The sequence below is a fragment of the Suncus etruscus genome, chromosome 9 (genome assembly GCF_024139225.1).
Source record: "Suncus etruscus isolate mSunEtr1 chromosome 9, mSunEtr1.pri.cur, whole genome shotgun sequence".
Classification (NCBI taxonomy): Eukaryota; Metazoa; Chordata; class Mammalia; order Eulipotyphla; family Soricidae; genus Suncus; species Suncus etruscus.
This window is the reverse complement of record NC_064856.1, coordinates 77,271,117-77,289,785: the sequence shown is the minus strand read 5'-3', so window position 1 is coordinate 77,289,785 and position 18,669 is coordinate 77,271,117. Positions and strand designations below refer to the sequence as shown.

General features: G+C 39.1%; 1 protein-coding gene across 1 annotated transcript; it reads left to right on the top strand.

The window, feature by feature from the left end:
* Positions 1 to 4,096: 4,096 nt before the first annotated feature.
* Positions 4,097 to 15,891, top strand: LIN7C (lin-7 homolog C, crumbs cell polarity complex component). The gene is made up of 6 exons (XM_049780967.1): positions 4,097 to 4,147; positions 8,868 to 8,986; positions 9,352 to 9,423; positions 11,575 to 11,784; positions 13,488 to 14,646; positions 14,840 to 15,891. Exons 1-5 carry the CDS (start codon positions 4,111 to 4,113, stop codon positions 13,641 to 13,643), a joined length of 594 nt encoding a protein of 197 aa, XP_049636924.1. The 5' UTR covers positions 4,097 to 4,110; the 3' UTR covers positions 13,644 to 14,646; positions 14,840 to 15,891.
* The last annotated feature ends 2,778 nt before the right edge of the window (positions 15,892 to 18,669 follow it).

Here is an 18,669-nt window from a genome sequence, read left to right as displayed (position 1 = left end):
GATTCCTGAGAGAAGAGCTAGAAGTATCCCCTGAGTACCACTGGATGTGGCTCAATGCCCCCCCACCAAAGAATTTGCTGAAAGGAACATGAGTCTGTAGTTCCAAGTTCTATCCCCATCATTGCATGTATGCTACCACCCTGAATCCCTTGCACACTCTGGGTGGCTTTGGTGATTTATTTGAATCCCACTTCTGGGCCTAACCATCAGTCAGGTATCCAGTGTCAGTCAGGGAATAGGCCCCAGACCTCTGAGCACAGCTCAGAAATGACCAGAGTACTGAGAAGTTTTGTAAATTGTAGAGTCCAGTCCAGAGAGCTAAGGCATTTTTACATAAAGTTGGCCTGAGTTTGATCCCCAACACCACTTATAGTCCCCCTATTTAGACCTCAGAAGCAGAGTCAGTGGTAAGCTGTAAACTTTGAACGCAAAGTCAGGTGCCACCCTCTGGTGTAAGGTCTGAAATGGTAATTTACATGCCTAGCATTTATGAGGCCTTGAGTAATATTCATGACATTATATGGCCACTGGGCACTATTGGCTCAGTGAAAACATGAATTGCCAAGCTCCAAATGACCCCTATCTCAAGAAAAATACCTTTCAAAAGAAACCAACCAAACTATTATCTTTATGAAATAGCAACCTCCATCTACCCCCTGTACTTCCAGAAGCCCCAGCAGTCATGCCCATTTTCTACACAGCTGCTGCCCTGCCAGTGTATAGACTCATTTCTAATGATCCTGAGTTTTCAGGAGTGCATGATAAAATTTATGTCTGTGTAACACCTCCATATTCCTAAATACTAACATCTCAGTAGAAGCACCTCAAACTAGATGTGAAATTAGCAGAGAAACTAATTTCAATAAATAAAAACAATAACACAGAATGCTCATCTAACAACAAATAGCTTAGTAAATTCTCAGACAATGAATTAATGACTCCACTGTGAAACACTGTTCACAAATTTTCTTCTACTGAAATATTTTTCAATAATTCCACTAGCCACTTAGTTGTAACAATAAATATAAAATACTTTATTCTGTTCCTGCCAATGCTTGGGAGGGAAAGTAGGAAACTAGAGACAACAGTGGAAGGATTGTTACCTGGTGACGGGACTGGTGTTGGAACCTTGGATGGCAGAAACAACTGTATCATGAACAACTTTGTAAAACACAATGTTTAAACAAAGTAATTTAAAAAATAGTTCCCATTCCTTCCAGTCAAAGTAGAACCACACAGTTCATGAAGCAAAGGGTAAGAAGCTTGAAAGATGTTGAAAGATGAAGAGATACTTCAATAAAAACCAAACTGGTTCCACCTAAATAAAACTTAAAATTAAAACTCAAGGGATGAGCAATTTGCATTCTGGAGTCCTGGGTTTATTCCCTGGCACTGAAAAATTAACTCAAGTAATTTTGAAAACAGTCCCTGAGAAATAATCCCAGAGCACCACCCTTCTCTAGCCACCCAAATTAATATAGAACATCATCTGCATTTGTTATGTTCCACATGGTTATCTCAATGCCTAACAAGACACCTGGTAAATATAGGCATTTAATAACATTTCCTGAGCATATATATTTAAGATATTTAATAAGATGAAAATATAATATCATTATTTAATAATGATGATATTGATAATAATATCAATAACAATGAATAATATAATAATATAGATAATATATATTCAAGAGTGCTACTGCAGGGAGGCAGAGCATAGCACAGCAGGTAGGGCATTTGCTTTGCACATGGCCGATCTGAGTTTGATCCCTGGCATCCAATATAGTTCCCGAGCCTGCCAGGAGTAATTTCTCTGTGCTCAGTAATTTCTGAGCACAGAGCCAGGAGTAACCCCTGAGCACCGCAGGTTGTGGCCTCAAAACAAAAAACAAACAAACAAACAAAAAAGTGCTACTACAGTGTAGGAGGCACCCCAGGAACCAATGAATAGCAAGGAAATGGGATTAGTAGAAGTACCAGGCTAGGAGAGGTGATATAGTTTAGATATATACCATTTAGGGTTGGAGATGAAGAGCATTCCATCTAAGAACATCATTGAGGCCTTGTGCACAACAGTAAGTTTGAACATACTAAAGTGGTGGTTGTTTTTGAGGAATAATGGGAAAAGATCAAATGGATGAGTTTGTGCCACACATGCAAAGCTTTGGACAGGGAAGGAGAAACCACTGAACTTTTCTGAACCAGTTATTTTTTATCATTTAAAGTTTTTTAATCAAATCTATCATTTACAATATTGAACATGACCATTGTTTACATTACTGATAATTTTCATTCACATCATTCCAACACCACACCCTCCCCCAAGTATTGCAACACTCCCCCTCCTTCCCCTCCAAATCAACTGTGGGAAACTGTTCTCTCTTTTTTGTTGCCTTTGGGATTTTGCTGCTACCTCGCCAAGTATCTTTAAGACCCACATAGGTGTTCAAATTAGCTTTTGTAAGATAGTCAATCACTTTTGGATAGATCAAGGTGCTTAGCACATGAAGGTTTATTTTATGCTTTTGTACTTTGCCACTTCATCCTTTAAGATTTGTCGCGTTGCTTTTTATAAACAAAGCAAACTACAACTCCTGCCACAATAACTCATTCCCACACTTGTTACCTAAATTCCAGTCTATAGAGAATGTAAAGAAAGGGAGAGGGTGACTCACATCACTTCCCAGGAGCAGCGCAGGTTCATAGCTTCACTGATAAAAGAGCTTGGACAAGATCACAGATTTTTTTTTCTTTAGATTTTTGGGCCACCCAGCAATGTTCAGTTTACTATGAGCTTATGGATCCCTCCAGGAGGGATCAGGGGACTCTGTGAAGTGTTGGGGAATCCGGGTTAGTTGAATACAAAGTAAGTGCCCCAGAACCCTGATTCTTTTTGTTTTGTTTTGTTTTAATTTTTAATGGGCCACACTGGGCAGTGCTTGGCTCTGCACTCAGGAATCACTCTGGGTGGGCTGGGGTAAAGGAAAAGAATCCAGATCCTCCCAGTGCAATTGCAGGGTGAGAACCAAAGCTGAGTTAGCCTGGTTCAAGGCCTTACCTGCTATACTATCACTCCAGCTCTAGAATCCAGATTCTTGTAGGTGGAGTCAAAAGTAGACTGGTAGGGACTCAAGGACCAGGAGAACAAGATTAGGGAAATGGGCTTTTAGAAAGGAATCACCTTGGGCCGGAGAGATAGTACAGTGGTAGGACATTTGCCTTGCATGTGGCAGACCTGGGAGGGACCTTCTTATTCCTGCACCCATATAGTCCCCCAGCCGGCCGGGGGGAGGGGGGCGATTTCTGAGTGCAGAGCCAGGAGTAACCCCCTGAGCACCGCCGGGTGTGGCCCAAAAAACAATTAATCAATAGTTTCTTTTAATAAAATAAAATAAATATAAAGGAATCACCTTGTACTGACACTTGTACTCACAAGTGAGGCCCAGGCAGTTTCTAATCTGAAGGACCCAAGGCCCTATTGCACCCAGACACGAGACGAGAAACATCTCAGCATCCTCTACTGTGGTTTAATGGCCCAAGTTCTTGGAGCATAAAAAATGCTCCCCCACCCACTTTTGTTCAATTATAAATGGGGAGGAGCGTCCACCTTTCTTTGGAATATCACTCCAGAAGACCCCTAGGACCCATAATCTGGAAGCTTCCCTGCCTTGCCTTTTCCCTTGCTTTATTTCCCTAAATAAATTTTTACTAAATTCAGCCATTATGCTCTTGATCCCTTGTTTTTCATTTTGATTGCTTGAGGACCAGGATCTGAAGGTTTGTGCCCATTACAAGAAGACTGAGAAAGAATGTCAAGAAATGATAAAAAGATAAATAATAAAAAATGATAAAAAAGAAATGATAAAGAAAAGAAAAAGCATGATTGGGGAGCGGGCCCTTCCGAGAAAGAAACTCCCCACTAGGGCGTATTCGCCTCCCAAAGCAAAACCCTCCAAGGACCACTTCCACTTCCAAGCTCCTCTACCCACCCTCTGCGGGTCTCGGGCTCCCGCTCTCGCGAGACTTAGCCGGCCTCCCTGGATACCGGGCGCTAAGCCCCGCCCCTTCTGTCGTCACTTCCTGTGGGTCTGCAGGCGAAGGGAGACGAAGATGGCGGCTCTCGGGGAACCTGTCCGCCTGGAGAGGGGTGAGTGCGGCCGCATCTGGAGCGCGGAGGACGGAGGGGGGTGGAGGAGCGCCGTCGTTCTAGAAGGGGAGGAGGGGGGTCCGAAGCCCCGATGTTCGGAGCCCAGCTGTCCTCTGGCAGGCGCTGGGGAGCGCGGACGTCGCGGCGCCTGGGCCCCTGGGAGGACTCTGGAGCTCCCTAGATGGAGACCCAGAGCGCCTCGTTGGGCGGGGGATGGACAGTCTCAGGACGCCACTGCACAGCTCAACGCTCACCTGTCCGCCTGGCAAGACGTTGCATGCAAGTGAGCTTCCTAGATGGGCACAGCTGGCGTTGCCCAGCCATGAAGTAAGACATCACACGCCCAATTCGGTTGCTATAAGGTGCCTCCCTTCTTTCTTGAGCGCACACGACCAAGGGGGTGTCCCCTGGATCCACCTTCTTTGACGCATCCACTCCGACTATACTCTTGTTTGTATTTGCATTAGTAATTTCCTTTTGTCTGTTGTATATGGCATTAGGATATTGCATTTGTATTTGCACTAGAGTTTTCTTTTGATGCTTTCTTTCGATGCCCTTCCTCCAGGAAGCCAGCAGGTGCTTTCTAAGCAGCGTCCTGTTGGTAGGCCCCAGATGTGGCTCAGCTGTTTATACTGTACGCCTGGGATGGGTGAGGCCCCACCAGAGCAGAGAGCTATACAGTATATGTTGTCTAGTAAGTTGGTCTTGGAAAGAACACGAGTGAGTGGAGTAGTGATAGGTTGTCAATTGCCTGAAAGTGCGTTGCTGTTGCTTCTTTGCAAAACCTACCATTGCTAACTAGTTAGGACTAATTAGGATATACTGTTGAGAGCCAGCCATGGAGGAAAAGAAAGTTCTCCGGAGTAGAGACCGAAATGTGGCTGAAAAATAAAGGAGCAAGGACTTATCAGGTTTTTGTTACAGATCATAAACACTCTACTCTTATTTCCCAGCTTTTTTAATTCAAAGAATGCATTGGCTACACCATTGGTCTCTAGTGGTCGGCAACATTTTTTTTCAACTGAACTAAATCTCGCCAAAACCACGATTGAAATTTATTTTGACAGCCACACAGGGCGCGCACTGACAGAGGCTAGGAGCAGAGTCCTGATTTCTGGAGCGGCTGCCCGGCACACAGAAGAGATAAATTAAAAGTGTAAAGAGCCACATGTGTACCACTGGTGATGAGCAATAGTATTGGTCTCAATAATAGTACAGAGGATAGGGCGCTTGCCTTGCACACAGCTGACCTGAGTCCTGTCCCAGCAACCTGTATAGTATCCTAGGTACTGCCAGGAGTGGTCCAAACCTTAGAGTCAAGAATAAGCCCCGAACATTACCGGGTGAGACCCCAAAACAAGTCATTGGCTGAGTATTGAGTGGCAATTGTGACGTGTAGGATAGCGGTAGAAAATAATCTTGCAGATACTAACATTTGCAGTTAGTTGAATACTTAAATAATTTCAGCTCTAAAAAAGCAGTGCATTTTTAGTAATACCATATTTAGAGCTACCTCTTTTCTCATGCTTTCACTCAGACAATAGTGCCTTCGACATTGTTTCTCCCTCATGGTGTTCATTATTTATAAGCCTCTTTCTCCAGCATGCTGTTTCCCTCCAACCCACCAGACCATTAATTAAAGTGTCATCTTTGTCAGAGGAGTAGCTACTCTGGGAAGCCTTGCTAAGTTAGACCTAAGCCTGTGACGTATTCCTTTGGAGCACAGTGGTATTATGCTTTGTAGCTAAAACAAATCTGTGTGCTGTTAACAGGAGTAGGTGTTTTTCTTTAAAAGTTAGTTGTAGGGTTCTAACATGTTGGCAGTCTTTTGTATTTTTAAGTGCAGTAATAGAATCTGAAACTTGACTTGGCATTTAGTCATGCTTTTGTGGGCTGTTGTGTGTCCCTTGAGCTCCTTTCAAAGTTTTTCATTTCTACAATAGAAAGCTCAGCACCTTAGGATGAATTACTAGCAGGATAAGAAAGATTGCAGAGTTGTCTGATTCTTACTTAGAATGCAGTTTAACAGGATTTATAAACAAATACTCCAAATGATTTCTCAATATAAAAGTAGTGCTTATGGTCAAGTACTGAACACCTTCAAATAGTCAAATGTTTGGAACATTCAGAAGTGAAATTCATTTGAAAACATTACTAGCTACAATATAAGTTTGTTAAAAGGCCTAAGAGATAATACTGGGTTTAAGAAACATTTCTTACATATAGCCAGCTATTACCACTTGTGGTTCCCTGAGCATAGCCAGGAGTGATCTCTGAGCCCAGAGCTAGGGGTAGCCCCCAAAACATCCTCCTCAAAGGATTTTAGCATTTAAGATCTTTTGTTAATTGAAAATTTATATAGCTTACATAAATCTATTCCTGAAATTGAAATTTTTTAACTTTTGGAGCCGGAACAGTGGAGCCGCAGTAGGACGTTTGCCTAGTACTCGGCTGACTTAGTATGGATCGTGGTTCCATCCACCAGCGTCCCATATGGTCCCCCAAGCCAGGAGCAATTTCTGAGCACATAGCCAGGATAACCCCTGAGCATCACAGGGTGTGCCCTCCCCCAAAAGAAAAGAAAGAAAAATTTTAACTTTGCTTCATATTTTTTAAATTTTGCTTTTCCAACTAGAGACACACAAAGAACCCTACTAATTTTGTCAAAAGTTATTTCAATCTTTATAACTATATATTTTAGATGTAACATCAGCTTTTTCCACTTGGAAAAATATAGTCAAGGAATAGTAGAATAATCAAAGTTCAGATGGTCAGTAACAGTGCTCTTACTGAATCTAAAAAATTCATTACTTATCTTTACATTTCCAGTTGAGAATCTTTGAATATGTTTAATAGATTTTTGTAGATCTAGGGGCCAGGACAGTAGGTCAAAGGACTGGACATGTCACATGTCAGGCATTGAATTCAGTCTCAGGTACTAGAGTATAGTAGTCTACCCCATCCCAGCACCTCCAAATGTAGCGATTTTAACCCAGAGCATTACTGGGGTAGGCCTCCTGTTGAACTTAACATAATTTAGCTTAACGTAAATATGTACAGCCATGTTACTATTTCTTATTGACTGGTGTCAGTGTACTGTAGCATTTATACTGTTCTAAGCCAGGCTCTTTTTCATTAGTTTGTTGTTGTTGCTGTTACATTATCAAGCAATTTTTTTCTTTGCCTTTTTTTTTCATTGTTTATTTGGGGTATTTTGTTTTGTTTTTGTGTTGAATGAGATGTTTGAACACACCTCAGCAGTGCTTGCAGACTAGTCCCTACTCTGTTCTTAGGGTCCCTATATTGGCTGTGAATCAAACTTGGGCCCCCCATGTGCAATGTTGGTGCTCAGCCTGTTGGGGTTGGAGTGATAGTACAACAGATAAGGTGCTTGCCTTTAACATAGCCAACATGTGTTTAATCTCTTAACACTCCATATGGTTTCCAGAGCACAGAATTAGGAGTAACCCCTGAGCACAGCCAAGTGTGGCAAATATAAGGTTTGAAGACCACACCTGGCGGTGCTCTGTGGTTACTCATGGCTCTGCGCTGAGAAATCTCTCCTGGCAGGCTACGAGGACCATCATGGGATGCTGGAAATCGAACCACATCCATCCTGGGTTGGCCGAATGCAAGGCAAAAACACCTTAATGTTGTGCTATTTCTCTGGTCCCTAAAGCAAAAATAATTTTAAAGGAAAGGACTGTTTTCATTTTGCAGTTGGAGAAACCAAGTGTAACTTAACCAGTATCACACAGCTAATAAAGATGCCAGATTTTCAAAACTAATGGTCTTTTCGCTTTTGTATAAACATGTGTTTGGGTTAGTCTTTGTTTTGGGACTCCAGAGCAGTGCTCTAGGAATTGTTCAGGTGGTACTTGGCCAATCTTGCTGGACAGCAGTTTAATAATCAGTTCAGCCATTTTGCCCTGTAATGAGGGCTGAGGGACACATGCTGTGCCTGGGATTGAACTCTGATCACATAAGCATGCAAGATGCCCACCCCTGAGTCCTCAGCTGTTCCCCAGCCTTGTTTTAGCTTAGCATAATTCAAATAGCCATTCAGTGATCTGAAAATAGACAGGTAAATTTTAATTTGTTGTTCTTTTTATATACATTCCTGCCACAAATCGCATCTAACAGTGAATAATTTTGTCTTCGTGTATGTATTTTTTTTGGAAAAATGAACAGATTTAGTACTTGATGTTTTGAACTATACAGTGCTTTGATTGTTGCCATTGTTATTTCAGCCCATAATGTTCATGGGCAGAAATAATTCTTAATATTATCATCTTTTCTGATACAGCAGAAACTGTATTCGTATGTCTAATCCCAAATTCAGTTTTTTTCTATGACATTTAGTGTCTCATTTGGTTTTTTCTGTGCCTCTCAAAGTTGTTGTCTTTGTATCTTTTTCAGATTTTACGTTTCCACCCCACCTTTCTCCATATATTCCATGTATTTCTTGTTACCTTTGGAGAAATGAGTCCTAGTTTCTCTACAGGAAGTTATTGAATATATAGAAAATTGGGGTCAGAGCGGTGGCACAAACAGTAGGGCGACTGCCTTGCATGGGCTAACCTAGGATGTCCCATATGTTCAGGAGCAATTTCTGAGCACATAGCCAGGAGTAACCCCTGAGCATCTCCGAGTATGGCCCAAAAACAAACAAACAAAAAAGAACATACAGAAAATTAACAGTGTTTTTATTTAACTCTAGATATCTGTAGAGCAATAGAATTGTTGGAGAAATTACAAAGGAGTGGAGAGGTACCACCACAGAAGCTTCAGGCTTTGCAAAGAGTCCTTCAAAGTGAATTCTGCAATGCTGTAAGAGAGGTGAGTAAATGGGATTAAAATTTACTAAAATCTTGAGTTGATTAGGCAAATTAAATTAATATTTTCATTTTCTTGTTTCCTCTTTCCTTTTCTATTGCTTCTGCTGCTGTCATCCTTGGGTACTGTCTGAGCCGTACACTTGGTTACAGTTCTGGCACTCACTTGTTTGCAGTGCATGAAGAGCAAGCCCTGTAGCACAGGGATCACAACAGTAGTGCCTCCAGGATCATACTTGTTAATATTGATGGTATCTGGGATTGAACTTCAGGCTTCACACCTACAAAGCAAGCACTTTACCCCAGAGCAACATCCCTGAGACTTTATTTTTAATTATTTTTAAATCATGATAACTTTGGGTTTTACAGGTATATGAGCATGTCTATGAAACTGTGGACATCAGTAGCAGTCCTGAAGTGAGAGCTAATGCAACTGCTAAGGTAAAATTTTCTACATACTGAAATTGAGGGCTCAAACCTAGCACCTCATACATATAGCCTGTGTACTCTATCACTAATCTATGTTTCTAGCCTCATATTAGCCCAATAATTTATTTGAAAAGTAGCATATATCTTTCAACTTTCAGTGAACTCTAAAAGTAGAAACAGGTCTTTGGATGGGGGCAGGAGGACCCACACCTGGTCATGTCCAGGAGTTAGTCCTAGTTCTGTGCTTAAGGGTCACTCCTTGAAGTTCTTGGGGGACTATTTGCTATGCTGTGGATCCTACACAGTGAGCTGTCTACAAGGCAAGCACCTTACACCTTTTTGTTATTTCTCAGTCCGCAAAACAAGGCTTGGTTTTGTTTGGAGGCCACACCCAGTTGTGTTCTAGGTTTATTTTTGGTTCTGTGCTCAGTGATCACTCCTGGCAGGACTAGGGAAACCATATAAGATGTCCAAGGATCAAACACTGGTCAGCTATATAGTTCAAGGCAAGAGCATAACCTGCTTTATAGTCTCTACAGCTCCTGTTTTCCAACATTTTAATTGACCTTACAAAAACATTTTACAATGCAGTTTGGATAAAGTACTAAAAACACCTGGATATACCTAATAAAGTTTTGTTTCTTTATATAATGGATATTTATGTAACTTTTCTTCAATGATATGAAGTATTCATTTTTTTATTGGTGAATAAACTAGGTTGCTTACCTCAAGTAATCTTAAGTAGTAAATGGTAAGACTGGATTCCTTATTCCTCCAGGCTTCTTCCTGATCTTCAGGTAGATCTTTATGCGCTTTTTTGGAGGGGTGGGGGCCGCACACCCGGTAACGTTCATGGGTTACTCCTGGCTATGCGCTCAGAAATCACTCCTGGCTGTGGGACCATATGGGATGCTGGGGGATCGAACTGCGTTCCATCCTAGGCTGGCGCGCGCAAGGCAGATAGATGCCTTACTGCTTGCACCACCACTCCGGCCCCCTTTATGCGCTTTTTTTATTTTATTTTTTTAATTTTGGATTTTGGCCACACCTGGGAGCATTCATGGTTACTCTTGGCTCTGCGCTCAAAAATCACTCTGGCAGGCTCAGGGGACCATATAAGATGTTGGGGATCGAACTCGGTTCAGCAGTACACAAGGCAAATGCCCTACCTGCTATGCTATTGCTCTGGCCCCGAGGCGCTTTTCTTCACCAATGTTTCCTCACATAATTTAAGCATGGGATGACTCAAGAGATAGTACAGTAGGTGAAGCACTTGCCTTGCATATAGCTAACCCAGGTTTTTGTCTTTACATTATTAGTCACCAAGCCCTGCCAGGAAGTAAACCCTAAAGCATCACCAGGTATGGCCAAAAAAATTTTTTAAAGAATAATTTGAGCATTGACCTTAGTATTCATCATATATGGTTTAAACAAGTGAATATAATGATTTCTACTGATGTATGGTTGTTGGCAGGTCTTTCATTGTTAGATTTTGGCTTCCAAAAGGAAATACTGGATTTAAAAACACATATATGTATATTAATTCACAATGGAATTCTGCTTAGGTATAAGGAAAAAAGATGAGGTCTTATTGTTATAAAAAGATGTATCCTGTGTGGATTATGCAAAGTAGAGTAAAACAGAAGAAGAAAAAAATTCTTTAATTTCATTCAATAAAATATACAAAAGCAAATTGGACAAACTAAACAGAAATATAAAAGGACCAGAGAGCTAAATGAAGCTTATCATGCTTTGTATGTATGTTATCACTGTTTTGTTTTGTAGTACCAGCTAAAGAATCTGGGGCTCACTTGCACATGAAATTCTAAAACACTGTCATTTAGTTAACCTTTTCTCTAATTGTCACTTTATGGGCATCCAAGATGCTAAAGTTTGTCTTTCTTAAATAGTTTTGACGTTTTTTGTTTTTGTTTTTTTTTTTTTAAGAAGAGGAGCTAGAGTTCTGGGGATCAAGGTACTTATTTGCCTTGCACACTGCTGACCCTAGTTCAATCCCTGGCACTGCATGTCATTCCCTGAGCCCAGAGCCAAATCCAAAAGACCCTAAGCACCATCAACTATGACCCCAAAACAAACAAATAGAAAGGAAAAATTAAACAAACAAAAGTCATATTTTTTTTAATATGTAAAATTTTCTTTCAGGCTACTGTAGCTGCATTTGCTGCCAGTGAAGGCCATTCTCATCCTCGAGTTGTTGAGCTACCCAAAACAGAAGAAGGTCTCGGTTTCAATATTATGGGAGGCAAAGAACAAAACTCTCCAATCTATATATCTCGCATAATTCCAGGTGGAATTGCTGATAGACATGGGGGCCTCAAGAGAGGAGATCAACTCCTTTCCGTTAATGGAGTGGTACGGATCTATTTTACTTTTACTTGCAGTTACATGTTATGACCACGTGGGGGTGTGTATTCTTTACAGTAACAAGATTTTAGAGGGAAATTTCTAGTTTAGAGACTTCAGCTACAGTGCTGTTTAATATGAACAGTGCTTTTTTAAAATAAATAAATAAAAAGGCACTGTTATTTGCTCTATTTCAATGTAAATTAGCTAACAATTTTTTTTTTTTTTTTGGCAAAGATTGGGTTTTATTTTCAGGACCTATTAGAATCATAAATCCATGGAAATGAAGCACTTGCCAACACATTTTTAATTTAAAAAGAACTGTTTCTGAGCAGGGTTATTATGGGCTTTATGTTTTTTGTTTGTTTTAATTTTTATTTTGACCAAAGTGGGTTACAAATCTTTCACAGTAATTTTTTAGGTACATAGTAACATTGAATCAGGGGCATTCCCGCCACCAGTGTTGTTCTCCATCCACCCCTGTTCCCATGTCCCCCTTTCTTACCCCCCAGGTTGCTAGTATAAGTGGTTCCCTCTGTGTCTAGCATGTTGTAGATTGGGTGTAGATTCTGTTGTCTTTGGCTTTGGATTTGGTGTTTAAGTATGATCATTTTTTTATTTCTACGTTATGTTCATACGACTGTCTGGTCTTGGTACCCTCCATTATTTCCCCCTCAATTTGTGAGGCGGCACAAGATGATTATGAACTAATTAAGCTCTTTAGTACTTCAACAGGTTGAGCACACATGCATGTGCATTAGGGAGACCTAGCTAGATTCCCAGCACCACTTAGTCTTGAGAGCATTTCAGGGAGTGAGCCTAATTAGCAGAGAAAACGGCAGAGTGTGGAATAGCCAGGACATGTGTGGCTTCTAGGGAATTGCTTGGTTTGCTTTGATTGTTTTTTTGTTTTTTTTTTAATCTTTAACTGGATCACCAGGAGATATACTACAAAATAGTTTATGATAGAGTTTCAGTCATACAATGTATAACACCTTTCACCAATGCACATTTCCCTTCACCAGTGTCCCCAGTTTTCCTCCCACCTGCCCCACCCACCACTATGGTAGACATTCTCTCCTCCCTCTCACCCCCCCTTTTCTTTTAAACACTGGGTTGCTTGTTACCAAAGGTGCGTCATGCCTATCACTTTATCATCTCAGCACCCAGTTGTTGTCCAGAGTGATCATTTCCAACTATTATTTTCATAGTGGTCCTTTTCTGCCCTAACTGCACTCCACTATTTGTGGCAAGCTTCCTACCATGGACTGGTCCTCCTGGCCCTCGCCTCTATTGTCTTTAGCTATTAGCACCAAACTTATCTTATATATATATATATATATCCCACAAATGATCATTGTATATCTATCCATTCTCTCTCTGACTCTTTTAGCTCAGTGACTTTGTGTAATGAAAGTATTTAGACTGCCCAAGCATCTTGAGCAGCATTTAATGTCATTTCTCGATAGGATTGTTTCCAGGACTCCTAATTATGAGGTACTTAAAAATTAGTTTCTTTAAAAAAAAAATCTAATGTTCATTCTACATATAGAATTTAGCAGAGGATATTAAACTGATTAAAATATAAATTTCTGAAAGATTCTAATCTTGTTGAACTGCTCTAACATTAAGCATATGTTTTAGAACCCTTGCATTTTGAGTTAATGACGAAACCTAGATAATAATTATATATGTATCTGTTGTTTTTCTAGAGCGTTGAAGGAGAGCATCATGAAAAAGCTGTAGAGCTACTGAAAGCAGCTCAAGGAAAGGTTAAATTAGTAGTACGATATACACCCAAGGTTTTGGAAGAAATGGAATCACGTTTTGAAAAAATGAGATCAGCAAAACGCAGGCAACAGACCTAATGCAGTTGAGAACTTTTTATATTCTATTCTGCTTTTAGCTAGAGGAGTTTTACTTGTGACCCTACTGATGGCCGCAATGCCAATGATTGTTTAAAAAAAATTTTTTTTCCCATGAAATCCTCCTTGCCATTTTATAAATGCCTATTTTAACATCATTTCAGGTTCTAGCAACGCATATACATTTTTCTGAAAAGAAAAAGTAAAAGGTGATGAGGGCAATTCTGTCCTGCTGTTTTTACAGGCCTTTTTCAAATGCAGATTTTGTCATAAAGTTGTTATAGATTTTTAAAAATGCTTTTTTAATATTAAAATGTACTTTTACATTCTTATCTTTTTTTAGAAAGAAAAAAGGATTTCTTCCTTTGGCTGCTTATTTAAAAATAACACTTTCTCTAATTCTTTTTTTTTTTTTGCTTACTCTACTTTTTTTTAATCTGTAAAATTTCTTTACAATTCTCCAAGATTAAATATACAGTCTCAGCTACAGCAGTTCATCACACTATCAATGTTAACATCGCTGCTGCATTTTGTACTTTGGACATATACATCATGAACACTAAGTCATAGCAGTGGAAGTTTTTTACTTTAAAGAATGTCTGATGAATATTCATTTGTACTGGTTTCTAAAAGCAAGTTTTTAAACTGAAGCAATCATTGTTAAAATATGTATGCTTTCATAATATGTGAGGAGTAAGGCAAGAAGATGTAATTTGCTAGCATTACTGATTACATCTTTGTTTATATTCAACAGTCCGTCAAGTTACAAACTCAAGAGTAGTTTTGTTTTATCTTTTACAAGATTTTTAAATGCTATTCATCTTCAAATATACAATTCCTATATTTGATCTTTTCATATCTAAAGATGAGCCAGTTGGTGGTAGGAAATAGAATAAAAGTAATACCTTTAACCTCAAGTGGTCTACATTTTTACTAGCTTGGTTTAAAAAATGAGATCAAATAGAAGATAGGAGGATATATTCATGGTACATTAAAATACTGAGAGGTGGGCCCGGAGAGATATCACAGAGGCGTTTGCCTTGCAAGCAGCTGATCCAGGACCAAAGGTGGTTGGTTCGAATCCCGGTGTCCCATATGGTCCCCCGTGCCTGCCAGGAGCTATTTCTGAGCAGACAGCCAGGAGTAACCCCTGAGCACTGCCGGGTGTGGTCCCCCCCCCAAAAAAAAAATACTGAGAGGTGTTCATGAGAAGATGCAGACTTTTTTAAAATGGGTCAGAAGTCATTAAAATGGTTTGGTTTAAAGATACAGTCTTTGTTTATAATTCAAAATGCTGATGAGAATTGTGAGAGAATCTTCCTTTGTCCACTGGATGTCACTATTTGACTAAAAGGCAGCTTTTAGTGTATGACTGACTGAAATCTTTTTAAAGACTGAAATTAAAAGAGTTGAAGTTCATTTTCAGTCACAAATTACAGGAACATATTTGTAACGTTGTTTGTTTTTTCCTAATTTTGTGTGAGGAATGCTGGAAAGGTAATGGATTAAAATATATAAGAAATTTAACGTAACTATTGATCCTGTGTAACGAATGGACATCTTGTTACATTCCTTCAGGAAAAATAGCATTGTATAACTTTTTTTGCATGTTTGTGAAAAGCACTGTGAGTCTTGAAAGATGATTCCAGTTTTCAATTATTTAAGAATAAAAGTCAATCAGCATTGTTATTTATCATTTAGGTATTGAACACTGGATTGCATGGTTGAATGTGTCTTTAGTCCACTACAAAATATGCTTGTTATTGTTATAGGATCTCATTGTTAAATTGTACATTTGCAAAATTAATTGTTTTTAAAATGTTAAGACCAAAGTAGTGTAGAAGAATTATGGATTTATTTTAATTTAATTGTAAAGTTACTAGAGGTTTTTGTTTTAGAGCTTTATATATTAAACAGAGGTATTGGTGCATCTAAAAACAGTGATATTGTTATGCTTGTATTCTTGCATTAGAGGGTAAGTAAACCATGAAAAAAAAAACCTTATTTTAGTATAGCTACAGCTGCAGTTGCTTTTAAGGGCGGGTCAACATTTCATTATAAATTATAGCTTCCTGGTTCAGTGTCTCAGCTGTTTTCAGAACTTTCAGCCAAGTTAAATCTTTTTTGGTGTGGAAACTTAGTAAGTTGAGTAAGCTATTTTTTTTCTTCTACAGTAATCCACAATCTGTTCTTTGTGTGGGTTGGCATTTATTTATAATGCTTAAAATAAAGATAGCTTAAAAGAGCCAAATACTGTAGTTTTCTTGCTACTGTTGAGCATGAATAGCAGTAGTTTTAGTTGAAGCAGCTTTCACAGTTTTTAAATATTTCACAAACTTTAAGTGTTGACCATAGAAAAACTCAAGCATTCAGTGGCAAAGATGTGCAGTAGTATAAATGAAAGAAATGTCTGTTTTGGAAATAAATGACTTTTGAACATAACTAGGCACATTATATACATATATATAGGTATTTGAGTTATAAATTCTAAATATAAAGGGCCACATAGAGAGCTAAACTGGATCATTGCCGGCTTTGAATGTGAAAGTTTGGGGTTCCCCCGGCAGTGATATATATATATATAGACAACCTGAGTTCCGTTATACACCAACTAAGTTAGACTTTTCAAAGTATGCGGCCAGGTACTTTTTCCCCCAAGTTTATCCAGTGATTCGAAAGGACAAAGGATTAAGAACCACTAGTCTTTCCTTTTATAATACTGGACTCTGGAAGTATTAGGATAGGATAATTTCATGATTATATTATTTCTTAGGAATATATTCTTTAGGAATTAAAGGTATATGGCATTCCTTACTTGGGTGGTAAAGTCAGCCTATTTTTTTTCTTAAGTAAAATCTTCTAATTCTGTATCTTTTGCTTTTTAAAATTTAGAAAAATAAATGTTCGTTCATAAAAGCATGTTGAAATGTTGCAGATAATTATGTGTTGTCCTAACATGGCCACCTTACCTGTTAGTAGAATTGCAAATTACAGTGGTCTGATTTTTTGGATTTTGATAATTCTGATGTTTGTCTTGAAACTCATTGTTTTCTCCTCTTCTAAATTTTAGAGTTATTTTTGCTCAAGTACTTAGTTACATAGTTCATTTACAGCTTAAATGGAGATGATAGCATCTGATAGATGAAATGGTGGCTTACCCGAGAGAAATGTCAGCATGGCTTGGTGTCAACTTAAAAAAATACATACGATGACTCATTTATAATGTGGAATGATCATTTAAATACCCAGGATTCTAGTCATTGTATTTCCTGAATAAATGTATGTTTATGAAGTTTCTAACTTACATCTTGTTTTGTTGTTTTCTCTGTCAACTGTGAGGTGATTTTATTCTCCAAAATTTCACTATTAGTCTATCTTGTAAGGTTGTTACAGTTTTAGAATGGTAAAGTTGTGGCAAAAACTAAATAATTTGCTAATTAGTTTTCAAGAACTCCCAACTAATTTGTAACTAGACAGAGTTTTATTTTCTAAAATATGATTCTTAAATATTTAAGCAAATAGGAGCCAGAGAGATAGGACATCAGTAGAGCATTTGCCTTGCATGCAGTCAATCCAGTAGGGACGGTGGTTCGAATCCCATCATCCCATATGGTCCCCCGTGCCTGTCAGGAGCAATTTCTGAGCACAAAGCCGGGAGTAACCCTTGAGCACCACTAGATGTGACCCAAAAACCAAATAAATAAATAAAAAAAATAAACAAATAGGATAGGATACTCAAGTACATTTTAAACTTTTCGAGATGGCATTACCAGTTTAATTCTGATTCTAAAGCTGTAAATAAATAGTACAGAGGCCTGGCAGGAGACAGCTTTAAGGGCTACAGTAACTTGGTTTGGTCCCTGACTAGGCAGGCAGGTACCCCCAGCCCTTCCTAACACAACCCCACCCCACCCCCAATACCACTGGTTGTTGCTCAAAAAAAAAAAAATGCAAACCCAAGCAAAAAAAACCTTTATTTTTTAGGAATCTATCAGTTATGTTCTTTTGATTAAAAAAAACGACAACTGTGGGCTGGAGAGGTGGCGTGGAGGTAGACCATTTCCCTTGCATGCAGAAGGATGGTGGTTAAAATCCCAGCATCCCATATGGTCTCCCAAGCCTGCCAGGAACGATTTCTGAGTGTAGAATCAGAAGTAACCCCTGAGCACTGCCGGGTGTGACCCAAAAACCAAAAAGAAAAAACTAGGGCCAAAGAGATAGCACAGCAGTAGGGCTTTTTTGTCTTGCACGCAGCCAACACAGGATGGACAGATGTGGTTCGATTACTGACATCCCATGTGGTCTTTCGAGCCTGCCAGAGGCAGTTTCTGAGTGAAGAGCTAGGAGTAACCCCTGAGCACAGCCAGGTGTGACCCAAAAACCAAAAAAGAAAAAAAAAAATCTTCGGAAGCAATGTGTCATGTGATTGTGAGTGAGTGTGAAATTGAAAGCTGACTACACCATGATTACATTCCTCCTTCCTGCGATCATACAAAAGTTACTTTTTTAAAAAAAAAAAAAAGTTGCTTTTTCTTTGCCTCTCCTCAACCTTAGACTTTTACCTGGAAACCAGCTCTAAAATCATGCTTGCAGATGGCTTTAGGACAGGGAACTAGTGAAATAACAAATGTTTCTTTCGATGGCTAGGAAATAGATGAAGGCCCGTGAATTATTAATCATCTGCATTACTTTTAGAGGTTTGTTGACTTTGGTCAGGGATTTGTAGACTTCTGAGATTCTGGGATTGAAGGATTCGTGTCACATTCAAAACAAAAATCAGCAATATATACCAACTGAAAAGAAATGTGTCCAGTGAGAAAGGCAACTAGTAGGGAGGATGTAACAGCTCCAAACTAATGGCTTGGGAGGCATTACAAAGCATTAATATGTATACAAAGCAATATAGGAAAATAGATTGGTTGTTGCCCACAATTTCTTCAAGTTTTATGCGAAACAGAACCCTCCTTTTATTTTTCAGTATATTCACTTTATAATGGAGGGGCCTAATATTTATTTGGTGATAGAAAAA

What these genes read in the sequence shown, in the direction of transcription:
- LIN7C (XM_049780967.1), top strand. Translation starts at nt 4,111, where the DNA reads ATGGCGGCTCTCGGGGAACCTGTCCGCCTGGAGAGGG. An exon ending in GAGCTAATGCAACTGCTAAG is followed by an intron (nt 9,424 to 11,574) that starts GTAAAATTTTCT and finishes ATTTTCTTTCAG; the next exon opens with GCTACTGTAGCTGCATTTGC. An exon ending in TCCTTTCCGTTAATGGAGTG is followed by an intron (nt 11,785 to 13,487) that starts GTACGGATCTAT and finishes TTGTTTTTCTAG; the next exon opens with AGCGTTGAAGGAGAGCATCA.